At 37.5% G+C, this 14439-nt stretch overlaps 1 protein-coding gene across 3 annotated transcripts in view; it reads right to left on the reverse strand.

Moving 5' to 3' along the window:
- The window catches only part of LMO7 (LIM domain 7), a 132137-nt gene that overhangs the window by 33106 nt on the left and 84592 nt on the right, over nt 1–14439 (reverse strand). For 2 of the 3 annotated variants that reach the window (XM_053935443.1, XM_053935441.1), the window contains exons 5-11: nt 11823–11853; nt 11336–11449; nt 10682–10880; nt 9303–9555; nt 4726–4755; nt 2269–2386; nt 957–1099 (exon numbers count right to left, since the gene is read on the reverse strand). In XM_053935443.1, the coding sequence (XP_053791418.1) occupies nt 957–1099; nt 2269–2386; nt 4726–4755; nt 9303–9555; nt 10682–10880; nt 11336–11449; nt 11823–11853 (888 nt within the window). Of the gene's footprint in view, nt 1–956; nt 1100–2268; nt 2387–4725; nt 4756–6284; nt 7002–7937; nt 8226–9302; nt 9556–10681; nt 10881–11335; nt 11450–11822; nt 11854–14439 lie in introns of all 3 variants that reach the window. The other variant, XM_053935442.1, reaches the window with a different exon arrangement.

A 14439-nucleotide genomic window follows, 5' to 3' on the forward strand; every position in this document is an offset into this window, starting at 1 on the left:
TTATTTAAGAAAGAACAGGAATAAGATAGTCCCATAACACTGCCTGAACTGTATAATGGTGCTCAATGTTTCTGAAATGCAATGCTGAATTTTAGATACCTACATAAGACAGTGCCCTGAAATTCAGCTAAGTATTATCTTTTTGCAATTCATTCCTTTGTCATAAATGAACAACCACTACAAGGACAATCTTTAAAACATCAGTTATAGGATTCTTATTGATGCTGAACATTCAATACAATTAGCATCCATACTTTTTTTCAAGCAACTAATTTTCGTCCTCACAAATAACCAAAAAATTTTTAAAATCCAAAATATTAGACTTAGGGTTTTTTTTATTAATACATGTGATGTGCATGTTACCTTCAGCTCAGTCATATGTGCATTTGAAATAAATAAATAGATAAATAAATAAGACTGTCACCACTAGAGATGGTACTGTGCAGTTTACACTTTTTACTCTTCAGAAAGTATATACCAAGAGGAAAGATTAGGGATGAAGGGAAAATCAAGTAAAAGCTACAGCTCTGTGACATACATTAAAATTCTAGGTGCAGTTATCCACAGTGGCTAAAAAAATAGCAAATGCAGTGGTGGTAGATGGAAGATAAATAATTAACTTTATCCATGAGTAAAAAAGGCAGCTATCCAGTGCAGTGCTATTGTTTTAACTAATTTAAAGAGAATGCAAATGTTGATTTCTCAATATTTTTATTTATGGATAGCAGAGTAAAATATCATTTATAGAGAGAACTGTTTAACATTCTGTGCAAACAGCACATTAGAAAACCATATTCAGCCCTTCAATTGCCTAGATTTCTACATTTTATTTTGCAACTAAAATTGTCAAGTTCTCTGCAGAATCAACTGCAACTTGTTGGTAAAAGTGGCTCAAAAATTGAAAGGAATAATAATAATGCTCAGACTTATGTTCTTAAACATAATACTCCCATTACCTTTCCTGCTGCATTTCTTTCAGTGACTTGGTACTCCTTCCAGACACCTCAGAGGCTCTCCTTTCAATTTCTTCTCTCTCTTCCTTTTTCTTTTGCAATTCTGAAGTGTAACTCTTTCTACGACTCTTCCATTTCGCTAGATCCTGTTTAGAATAACATGAATGCATATGATCAGATTTTCTCAAGGCCTCATAGACTTACAGAGGCATAAATAGCATGTAATGGGGATGCCATTACATGCTATTTATTGGCCTGACTTTATTTGCACGTCTGCATCACAGCCACATTTTCATATACCTTTCCCCTAAATGATAAAGGGATAGTAATGTTCTAGTTAGGGTTGCAGGCTCACTGCCTCTTTAAGTTAACAATTGTAATTACTGGACTATATGCTATTTGGCCCATTTTTTCTCCCCTTAACATTTTCAGTTTTATTCTAAAATATTTCACCCAATCACACATGATTGAAAATTAATGCAAATGCCCTCTGTATTTCTTTGTTGAGGGCTTTAGAATTTGGGATATAATTATTTTTCCAAATCACTACTATGTTAGACTGATACACTAGCTTGAGAATAAATATGCCTTAAATTCTAAATTGAAAACAGATTTTTCTGTAGTTTCTTCATTTCTGTAAAACCACAATGTGAACTGGCAATATTGTCCATGAAATACCAGGGCTGAGTTAAGGGAAGTACTGAATATTAGAACTGAGATGCATTAAACAAACAACTTTGAACTTCTTGCTTTGTTCTTAATTTCAGCTTGTTGATACTCATTGTCCAGCAGAGACTTTAATAAATTGAGAAGTCTTTAGATATGCTTATGATGTTGTACAAAGCTACCATACAGTTTATAAGCTGGATTTAAGACAGTATTATTAGGGGATAGGAGCCTCAAGAATTTGCACATGGAAGTATTATTTATTCCCCTTTCTCCCAGAGGATCAAATACTCAGACATTCCAATCATTTCTCCAAAAAAAGTATTCAAAACTTGCAGATAACACAAAAAACTATGCCCTAACTTCTCTTTATGTCCACAGAAATCAAGCCTGAAGGCTTTATTACAATACATACAAGTCTTATCCTGAAGCATTAATCAGAAACTTAGGAGGAGATAGAAAATAATTTCAGTTCTGCCTTAAACAGACATCCCCAAAAACTCTAGTAGCTGCATGAGATGAATTGTTTTAGAAGACAGCCCCATGAATTGCTGCTCATATGCTGAAGCTTTTTTACTACAGACACTAAAGGCAGGTGACATGCTCCTTCAAGCAGGATGCACAAGGAGAGGTGAAAAGGAGTCCTTACTTCTTGCCACTTTAGATCTTGTTCTTGTAACTGCTCTTTTATCTTCTGCAGCTCTTCATAACGGATTTTGCGCAGTGTCTGCAGCTCCTCTGCACTGACATCATTCAAAGATTTACTCCTAGAAAGAGAAAAGAGAACTCAGCTTTATAACATCCTAACCCTCATTTACATGAGTGAAACCTTCAGAGAGAGAAAGATTTATATTAGTACAACTGAATGCTCATGAGTGTTATTTTGAATGGAGCAGGAAACACATGGGCAGCTGATGGGAAAGACTGGGATGTGCTATAGTGTCAACACGCAAGTCATTAGTTGGGTATTTGAGCAAATACAATCAGGTTAAGGGAATAAGCAGCTCTGTACATCTCCATGCTGATCATTCACATTGAGCTCCTCATAGAACACTGCTACTTCTGTTTTAACTTGATATTATCTTTATTGATCTTGTTTCTTTCTTTGACCCAAAAGGCATCCCCTATTCCCAATTCCAAATTCCTTCCCTTGGACTTCTCTCCTGTAACAACCTCCATATCACCTCTTGTTCTTTCCTTCCTTCCAAATCAGTTATTGATGCAAATTCACAAAACATTAAGAGTCACACACAGGCAAATGCTTGGTTCATGGATGTCACAGGCCCCACTAGCCTAATCTGATCCTCCCCAAGCCTCTGAGATGCTTTCCATTAAAGTTGGGATAACTAATGCAGCCATCTTCCTGCTAACTTCTTCAACATGGCTACAGTTTCCCCCAGGAACTCCTACTTGCTAGTTCCCTTTAACCTAAATTCCTCAAAGCTCACCTTTCATGCTCTCTCCCACCACATTCTATTTTTGCCTTTATTCTTTTACACCGCAGTGATAAACATAACAGGACATTTAGTTTTGACATAGGACAAGGCTCCTGATGAGATTTGATCACAAGCCTCTGAGACAGTAAGCAAAATGCAGGTGTTTCATCATAAGGTTCAATGGTGTAACGCAAAGGGAACGCTAGGTTTCTAGTAGGGCTTGGGTGGTTGGGTTTTTTTGGTGTTTTTTTTTGTTTTGTTTTATTTCTTAGTATTCAAAAATACCTTTGTTTTTGTTTATCCAAAGTATGAGCTATATAGAGAATAGAGGGATGTAATTAAGTTCCAGCAGGACTTGAAAATGTGGCACCTCTGATACAATGGAAAAATCAGATTAAAATCAAAACAGATTCAGCACAGAGACTTGCTCTAACCTGTTACATTCCAAGCGATCTCTAAACTAACAAATCAGACTCTCACTTCCTCCCAAGTGGCTGAACTCACTTTCACTGGTAACATAAGACTGGCCTCTGGCCTCTAGAAATTAAGGCTTGGGCATTAACTCATTGTATCTGTTCACTTATCTATTTTCTGAATAGAAAATAGAGAAGAGTGCCAAATTCAACAAAAATCACCTGGTCGCTATTGCAGAAACTATTTTGTCGTACAGTTCTTTTCCTCATTTTTTACACTTAACTTATATCACACGTCGAACTGTTTTAGGATAACCAAATACTATGTAAAGATGTATCAAATTTGTTCCAGATGAGTTCAAGAAAACTTACATAACTACAATTTCCACTTCTTTCTCTTGATTTACTATATCTGCCTGCAACAAAACAGGAAAACCTTGACCTAAAGCAAATATAACCTAAGAAAAGGTATACTCATATCATGGAACTGGATCTTAGTTTTAATTTCAGTCTAAACTGAAAAACCTAACTAGTGACTTGAGTCTTCTGAGTCTCCCTCTCCTAACACCTAACTTCTTCTGAAACATTTCACACTTCTGGAAGTGTTTAGTCATTTACCAGGTTTGCCTCAGGGTAAAAATAGGGAAGCAAATAAATTTTAAAAAATTTTGAAAAAATAATTAGAACACCACACATTCCCAAATACTTAAGATGCCATCACACAATAAGTGGAAAAATTATTTCTCTTTGAGTCGCGGTTCATCATAAACAACATCTAAGTTCCCATGATACAAATCTGTAAGTTTACCACTGAGCATTCAATAACCTGGAAGACATAAAATAACCCCAGTCCATTCACCAATCCCATGATAAATACCACTGCTGTTAGTTATTTTCAGATTCTAGCTGTACAGCCTTCAAAATAAAATATTTGTTAATATTCCTTTGCACTTTTTGAATGCTTTAAAGCCTAATTTAAATACAGAACAACATTTTTTTCACTTCAGCAGGAAATAAAACATTAGAGCTGATTTTCAAAGTGCCTGATAACCATAACTTGAATACACGAGACAGCAGAGAGAACTTTTGCCATATACATAGCTTTTATCTCACATTCATTACATAAATTGCAAAGAACAGAACAACAAAGCATCATGCACAAGTTTTCAGCATGAGTCTTTAGCTACTGTGCATGCATAAAGATGAAAAGAGGCCAAAAAATAGCATTATGATCTTTCAAGCTTTTATAAAACTTACCCTTGCTCATCAGAAAGCTTTTGAAACAGTCTGAGAAATCAGAAACCAAAAAAGAAAAGATTCAGTGTCTTTATATTGATAACAACATTAACACCATTAGTAGACCAGCACTCTCACTAAGTGATGGGGAAACTGAAAGCTTGGGAACCAGCCAGCATGGAAAAGCACATCAGGAATTGGACACCAGTCAAAAAACACACCAGGACTTGCATGATGGGCAAAGTTGGGCAGAACTGTCAGAACAAGGCTGCCTGCAAGTTTCCAACACTTTTCATTTAGCAATACTGCACAAATAAAGCCTTGTGTTATTTCCACACTACTTATTCCAGTGCTGCTGAACAGCATGATGCTCAAAAGAGACTCATTTCAAGAAACCAAAATTAATGCCAGTTTGAGTCCCAAGACGAAGTGTGGCTTACAGAGGTTGCTCTCTTTGCTTCAACCATTTCTGATACTAACTGAAAGTAATACTTGATGTGTACCAGAATGAAAGACCCTATATAGAAAATTAGCACATTAATCCTTGAACACAACTAATCCAGGGCAATTCAAGATGATTTTTAGTATTCTTGAATATGAGTATTTTATAATATACCTATTTAATTCTACTGAAAGAATTTTTAAAACATGCACTATTTCCAAGCACTTCAGAAATATTTCTCAGTGAAGCTCAAACTTTGTTAACAGTATTAAGCTTAAAAATTAAATGCAGCAACATCAAAATATCAACTGAAACACAGAATTGTCTTAGTCACAAAATAATGATGCACAGCTGGGAGATCTGCAACTTGCAATGCCGTATTTTCAGAGGCAAGTAAACATTTGGAACCCTACTCTCCCCCAGTAAATACAAAATTCAAAGGAGAGATAGGAAGTACTTAAGAAACAGTATTCAGTCAGACAAGAAAAACTTTGAGGATACCAGAAAAGAATTAGGGGGAAGAATGAATCGGGACTGTATGAAAGTAGGGGGATAGTATTGGCAGAATAAAATATGCCATGGTGGACTTTAATATTACATAGACACACAACTTGCATGCACCATGACTTTAAGCAGGCAAAACTTTTTTTTTTTTTTTCACCTCATCTGATCATCTCAGAACTGTGGCAGGACAGTTTACAAGCATCTTTAAACTTAGGTGCAAGCAAGAATATCAGAATGCCTGTTTCCAGAATTTGTCTTTAAAGCATTCATGTTTTTCAGAAATGTTTTTGCATATTATCCTGTAGAATAGAAGAAAATATTTCTAGCCTCCATAGTCTTTTGAATAATCACTATTCCTGTTCAACCATGGAAAGAAACCTATGCAGAACATTGAGCCTGAGGGAATGATAACATATTTTCTCCAAAATGGCAGCCTAAAACTAGAAAACCTTATAATCTTCTGTTGAAAATATGGTATTGCAGTCATGAGCTTCTATTCAAAGCAAATAGAAAGCTTGTTCAAGGATGACACAAACAAATAGACTGGCACTCTACAAATGGTTCAGCACAGGATGATGCTTTTTTGAATGGGAAGGGATCAAGGACACTCAATCTGTGCAGGACACAACCTGACCTCTCCACCATCTGCCGTTTCTTGTGTCTAACTTTGCTGGCTTCCCTGATTGCTTCCCACTTCTTCCAGTCTTCTTCACTGCATGGACCTGGGATAAAATTTACTGGCTGGATGTTGCTTCCCACTTTCCAAGATTCAATCTTGCGGGTCAGCATATCATCCTTTTTATGATGTAAAGATGGTGACAGCACTCTGCCATTGCTCTTCCTTTCCTCTGGTATCGCATTTTTTTCAAGTAAACATAGAAATTTGGACCGGATCTCTTCTGGAAGACTCCATGGATCAGGAAACAGTGCTGGGTGATACTTGTCGGGAGCACCTGATAAAGGCACCTCTTTTTTTTGAGAGAGGACTTTACGAAAAATCATGTCATCCTTTTCCAAGTCTGGAATCACAGTTTGGCCCTCTCTGGGTTGCAGAATTATCTCACCCTCTAGAGGAGGCTCCTGCTCAGAGAATTTCTTTAAATACTGGGGGTCTTGAAGAACAACTTGATTCACATGGAAAGCCCCAGTTTTCCGAACAAACAAATCATCGTTTTCCAAATCTGGATATAGATATCCATTTTCCTCATCTCCTTGCTTGCCTCCTGGTATAAAGGAAACATTCTTTCTACATTTTATTAGCCTAGGGCCAGAAGCAGGATCAATTCTGGTCTCCATTTCAGAAGACACGTAGTCAGTGTATTTTTGCAGGGCCTGAAGTAACGAAAACTGACTGAAGCATATAAAACAAAAGGAGGGAAGTAAAAATATCATTAACTAGCAAGAGACAAGCAGATCACAACGTATTGCAATATACATTTGGTTTAGACTTGCAGTATCCCAAGCAGAATGACGACACCACTTGGCATTCACTACCACTGACTGTAGCGCAGTACACGCCAACCAACGCAAAGGTATCTCGACATCCTAACCTGCTCAGAAACATCACACTTACATGCTCACACACAAAGCCAGTAACCCTATGCAGCATGTTACACTTTCACATTTACATGTTTCAGAAGGCCAGCAACTTACGGCTACATTAAAAGAGAAAAAAAAAAAATCCAACAAACCAGCAAAATAGTAATAACCAAAAAAGCACGGCATCACGGGACGTGGTTTAATTTCATTTAGCTGTTGCATATCCAGCTATTTCTTTTTGATGTATCAAGAGAACAGCTCATGCAGCAGTATCAACCTGGGCTGATCAGAAGACTCCAAAATTTTTCCTTCTGCAATCTGTGACAATGAGCTTCCCACATATTCAGCAGTTGGCTTATAATTCTGATCCCTTCTGCAGCTACTGTTCCAGTCAAAACTTGGTCTTGGTTGATGAGCAACAATGGTACAGCTTTGTTTGTAAGCAAATTCCTCATTCTCAGAATCTGATCTCTTTCTACTGTGCAGCAGCAGAAAGAATGAGCAGAGGAGAAAGAAAAAAAAACCCATGAAGTGTACTCAGTGAGTAAAATGCACAGTGGCAACAGTGCAACAGGTGCAACAGTATAACAAAAATAATATTTCCATTATTAAAAAAAGAGAAAAAAGAAAGAATAAAACATATCCTGCTGCTACATTGGCAATGAAAATTTAAAAATTCAGAGTCATAGAACTACACTTTATTTAGGCTTTGCACACAGGAGAGAAACAGGCATGCATGAAAACGCACCTGAACCCTTGAATCTCTTTATACCAGGGTTTGAAAGAGGATTTCTTGATTTTTTTCCATAGCAATTCCTCCTCTGGAGTCCAAAACTTAGGAAGAAATTTGTCAAAAGCAACAACTGTATTTGGTGCTGAAGAACTTAGCTTGCGAAAATAGAGATCATCTTTTTCAATGTTTGGGATTCCTACTTCTTCCTCGTCCTCATCACAATACCCAGATAACTGTGAAGGATTGTTAACTCTTGGTTTGTTTTCCTCTTTAGTATCCAACTGCCTCTGCCTCCTCTGGTTACTGTTCAAAATATCCAATCAGTTAAGATATTTTAGGAGCAACTTGACATAAGGAATGCAAAAAGACATGCTTTTTGGCTCAGGAACTCATCCTTGTGAATGAAGCATATTAGTTCTCAATTTCATCACTGCAGCACCAGAAACAATGAGATAGATTAAGTACAAAAATTTTAAAAAGCAGTTAAATGGTTATATCAGCATCCTATCTCCTCTGATAAAAATACAAAATTTGACAGAAAAAGCATATCAAATTATCAGCTGTGTTAAAATGCCAATTAGAAGACAAACTTTATGGAGTTATTTAAGGGCTGCAATTTAGGTAACGCAATAGTTACTGGATCTTGGATTAGTATATCTGACCTCAGTGGTTCAAGCATTGCAGCTAGTGGACCAGCTGGATAACTTTCTTGCGAGCAAGATTTAGGAGAGTCATTGCGCAACATGAAATGATGTCCAGGTGCAGCAGAGCTTACAGGGCTCTTTTTGACTAGAAATCTACGATTTGCTAAGTCATCCAAAACAACGTCAGGCAGCCTTCTTTCATCTTCTGAATCAGAGCCACTGTCATACTCATAGATGATCTGGAGGGAAGCTGGATTTGTGAGCCCACACTCTGCTATGCTATTTTGGCAGGAAGCTACAGGATTCGTTTCACGTCCACTGAGGTTGACCGAAACAGGAATAGAATGAAGACAGTGAAGTCACGAAGATAATGGTGAAACTCAAGAACTGCCCACTAATCTCATCTGTATGCATCAAGAAGCCGGACAACTGAAATTCATCACTATATTTTAGAAGCTTTAACAAGCAGTTAAAACTGTAGGTCTATCTCTCACAAACTTGCATTTAAATACATCTGGAATCTGGCCAGCTTCAAAACATTACTCAAATATCAAAAAACAATGTAAAAAATCAAAACCACACAACCACACCAAAACATCCCCCTTGATAAGACATGGAAAATCAAATACTTGACTTTTTATTGTAGCAAGAGCAGATTTTCTTTAACTAAAAAAGAAGTAACTTATTTTAAAAATTCTACATCAAAGCCCATTTTACTAAGACCACACACCAGTACCTTGAAAATGCTCCATCTGACTCAGTGAAAACAGGACTTGCCCAGCTCCTCCTGTTGTCCTCATTCTTCTCTGTCCTCCTCTTCCTTAAAGGTGCTGGCACATATGCTGTCTGCTTGTTTTTGTTGGGTAAGAAACGATTGAAGTCAGTGGTAGGTTTTGGTTCAATCACAGAAATCCTACGGTAAGACCTGTCATCTTTATGGGAGTCATGCATTTTGGAAGGCAGTTCCGAGTCTGTGTCACTGTCACAACCTTAGAAGAAAGTGGAAATAAAAGAAGATACAAACATCATTCTCTAGACATGTGCTTGTAGCTAAAACTTGGATCAAAGTCTTCTAAAATCAATTTACGTCTGTATTTGAGATGTTTCAGCTGCAAATTTGCTGAGCTACTGACAGGACAGTAGGAGAAGTATTTTTAGAAGTCTGTGGCAAAGCTGTGATAAGATCCATTAAATTCAATTTGGTTTGCATGATCCTCCTGCATTTGTTCCATTCTTTCATTATCTCTGCTCCCTGCAAGAAACAAAGTGCTGGCCTCCAGACTGAAGACAAAAAACCAGCACAGAATTTTTTTAATTAAATAGTATCTGCAAGATAAATTTACTAACAAAGACAAGTTAACAGCAAATAATATAGCAATGTGCTCATTTCACCAGATTAACATCCAGTAGAACGCCAGGGTACATCACATATATAACATGGCTAAATGTTGCCTTGCACAGATCAGCAATGCTCCATGAAGCCTTTGCTCAATGATTTTGTTATTCACATGAAACAAAATCCAAAACCTCACAATTTGTGTGACTTCAGACTACAAGTTGGCATTGAACTTTTCAGCAGAGAAACACAGGCTAGACGGCTGCTTTAGGGATCCAATGTCACTATCTTCTTGTTACCTTTATTTTCATGACAAACTACTAAAAGTAACAAATACTATTCAGTATTTAAACTAGGTGGGAAAAACCTTATTGAATATTCACAAATGAAGTAAAGACATAAGAGTTTGACCTTATGTCACCCTAAGAACAAGACAAGAGACTTGTGCAACTGGTCAATTTTAGGTGATCCCATCCAGATCTAATTTCTAGCAATTTCCCTTACAGAACTCTGGGAATATACCCTGGACATACACACACCTTAATGTGTCAGTGAGAGCAAGAGTTTCAACAACCCTTCCTAGGAAGATCTGTGTGAGCAGTGCTTTTTTTCTACCAACTGTTAGAGGTGAATATTTGCTTAAACAAAATGCAACTGCAGCAGTTGCAAAACTAGAACTGACTTTAAGTACTGGGTACCCCAGTACCAGGTCCATACCTTGTCTTCTCCCACACTCATAAGATACATGTCAACAAAAGATTTTAGAGAGGAAAACATACCTTCACTGCCACCTTTCAAGGTTATATCTGATGAAAAGCTTGTGCAGGATCTTGAACCAAAAGAGTCCAAGCTATCAAAGGAATCGTCTCTTTTATGAGTAACTGAAGATGAGAAGGGCTCTCCCCGGTCAACGTACCAAATATCGCCGTACCCACTATCTCTGCCACTTCTGCTTGGCTGGCTGGACTCTTCAAGTGCCTACAACAGTAAGTTTTGAAAGGTCTTTTTCAATAATTTAGGGTGCAAATGCTACTCATGAGCATTTTGAATTCACAAACAAACTTCTACAACTACTGCAAAACCCTAAAACACATATACAACAACACATGCAACAGCTTGAACAGGAGACTTGATAAAAGGTCTTAAATTTCTTTCAACTCAGCCAAAGAGGATTGAGATAGCGCTCTTCACAATCTACCACATCAATTAGAGCAGATGCATTCTGGAATTCATATGGGTAGCAGAAGAACCAATGTAAGCTAAAAATAATTACTTTCATATGGAACTTGATAGCAAGCAAAACAAATTACTATATTCTCCAAACTAAGAAAATGAAACCTCCAAGAGACTGTTTAGAAATGTTGCTGTATAACAAATGATAAACTTCAGTTTTCTTTTACTTTAAACTTAGTTTCCTTTTTTGGATTCCTTACCTTACTCAGTGCTTGCCCTAATAACTTCTCAAATGCTTTAAGATTGAGGTATGGACCATTATAATCAGGGTCACTTTGAGCTTTTCTTCCAAGCCAGTATAATGTAATCAAAACCTAAAAACAAGCAGAAAAAAAACCCTGAATACAAACTTAATTACTTTCCTCTCATGCCATGTACCAGTGTAAAAGAATCTCAGCTGTTAGAGATCTTTCCACAATGAACTGCAAAATCTTGCATACAGTATTAGCTATGATTGCCACCAAAACTAAGAGTGTCATGATGCGTCTCATATCTCAAGTAAGTAGATGTAAGTAGTTTTCAATTATTACAATTATTTGGGAAAGTAAGCTGCACATAGAGATCATTATAAAATGGCATTAATTTGCATCAGATAAATCAACAATTGAAGAATAAGGTAAATATGATAGTACCACAAACAGAAGCATTTAAAAATAATAAATCACAATTAATGTGCAACTCTCTTACATTTTTCACTCTTCTGTTGGTTTCCTCTGGTCTGAAGCAGGGCAGAGAATGAGAAAAAGAAAACAAAACGTTTTAAAATTGCTGACTTAAAATTCAATTATTATTCAAGATGTAAAAAGTTTCAAGACCAATTATCAGTCAATATAAAATATACAAGTATGACTGCTCCAAAAGAAATAAGAAGCATTTCACATTAAATACAGTCATAACTCTGTACTATTTCAATTGTTACATGTAAAATGAGAAGCTAGCCAATCTATTACAGTTTCTGTTTTGAGAGGTACACAGAAAGGTTCTAGGCATTTTTAATTAGCTCTCATTTAGTTACCAACAAAACAGAAGTAGAAAACAAGCTGTTGACTTTGGGAAATATAACCTCTATTAGCCAGGGAGATCACAGAATCATAGAATGATTTGGGTTGGAAGGGCCCTTAAAGATCATCTACTTCCTACCCCTCTGCCATGGGCAGGGACACCTTCCATTACACCACGTTGCTGAAAGCCCCATCCAGCCTGGCTTTGGAACCCTTACAGGGATGGGGCATCCACCACCTGTCTGGACAATCCATGCCAGTGCCTCCCCACTCTCAGAGCAGAGAATTTTTTCCCAGTAGCAAATATAAACTGACACTCAGTTCAGTTCCGATTCAGTTCCCAATTTCATCTTGGTCCTATCACTACATATCCCTGTAAAAAAAGTCCCTCTCAAGATTTCTTGTAGGCTTGCTTTAGTTGCTGTAAGGCTGCTAGAAGGTCTCCCTTGAGCCTTCTCTTTTCTAGCCTGAATAACCTCAGATTTTCAGTTCCATATGAAAGGAGATTCAATTGTAACTTTTCCCCGATTGTATTGTTTTCTAAAGTATTTGCCTTAGATAACAGAGAACACTTTAGCCAGGAGTAAACTTTTCAGACCAAAAAATGAGAAACTGAAATTGGGACATCTGGAGAGAGATGACATAGGGCTCAAAGGATGGCTTTGGGTTCTTTTATACAAATACAGACTTTTAAAAAAATATTAAATACATATGCAGTCACTAACAATAGGAACTTTATATATATATATATATATATATATATATATAGCACACCTTGGAAGTGTACCAACAGACACTCATAGTGGTCCTGTTCTCCTTCTGCTTCTTTTAAGAGCAAAAAGAAGAAACTTCTTGAATGGGAGGCTCCAAAAGCCTCCTATCCCCAGGTGTAAATAATATTCAGGGCTGGACTGCAGATAGTGGTTGAACAACATTGCTGCCTGCAGTGCCAACAGTTATGGAAGAGCAATTGGCTTAAATACACCAAAACAATTCTTCACCTGCCGCTGATGCTGGTTTGGAGCTGGTTCAGCTACAAACTTCACACACAGCACAGCAAAGGGGTTCAAACAGAAAAGCAGAGACTTCACATACAGCAGCAGAAAAACCTATTCAGAGCTCCCTAACATGCCAGACCAACGATGTGTCAAGGTACTTATACCATTTCTGTTTGTCTAGGAACACACTAGTCAAAGGTTACAGGAAAAAAAGGAGAATAAACCATTCAGGAAACAGTTATGAGTTAGTGTAATGAGGAAAGGGCTTGGTCACTCGTCATGGAAATGGAATAGTCAATGAGATGTGACAACCATCAGGGACACAGACCATCCCTTCCCTCCTCCTCTTTCTTCCTATTTTGAGAGCATCTGCTCCCAGTCAGTGGCTCCAACTGCCTTGCCCATCCCCACATCATAAAGAAACCAGGCTACCAGGAACACAAAGTCCTGATATGAGTCTGACCTCCACAGTCCTTGCCTGAAGCTTCCTTTGTATCTCATGCCAGAGATGCTTCTGGCTTTGTAGCCAATGACCTCTTTTGCACAGATAAGGAAGAACCCTCCTCCTTTAATGTGAAATATTTACACTTTTTTGTTTGTTTTTTAATCCCTTCCAAAACCCATTGTTATTAGTTATTCACTGGAGACTATTTTTGAAGAAAAAAAAATTCCCCCTTTTTTCCAGTAGGCTAATTTTTTTGCCAGTGTCCATGTTGCAAGGGCACACCATAGCTGTGACCTAAGGTGCTACTAGAGACAAGCTGATTTCCCAAGCAGAAAATGCAAAACTATTCTTATATCAACATTACATTTCTCATACCCAGAAGAGAACATTTTAAAGGTTAGCATTCTTTACCCTCAATGCCTTTTGTTAGCAGAATTTCTGCTTTTGTTTGCAATTACAAAAGCAGAGACCCTTGCTAAGGATGCCTTAAAGTTTGCTCTCAAACTTCAGCAGCCCAGTGAGGAGTGGAAGACTCTGCCCTTAGCTGGCAGGAGCATGTATCCAAAAGGCTGCCAGCCTTCACGTAGACCAAAGCTACAAGACTGAACACAATAATGTTCACTTCTGCTTTCCTTGAGCTCTCTGAGACAATTTCAGTCAACCATTTTGCAACAGGAGCAATATTTAGTTGTCTTTATATTTCAATATAATTTCCTTACTGGAATAACCATAAATACACTAGGCCTGTGTATTTGGACTAAAACCAACACAAAACTTAGGCCATTCAGGTAAACAAGACAGTCTGAGACCAAAAATGCTGGCAGGTAGATATTTCACGGACTCAAATGACAGACCCTGCT

The sequence above is a fragment of the Vidua chalybeata genome, chromosome 2 (assembly GCF_026979565.1).
Source record: "Vidua chalybeata isolate OUT-0048 chromosome 2, bVidCha1 merged haplotype, whole genome shotgun sequence".
Lineage (NCBI taxonomy): Eukaryota > Metazoa > Chordata > Aves > Passeriformes > Viduidae > Vidua > Vidua chalybeata.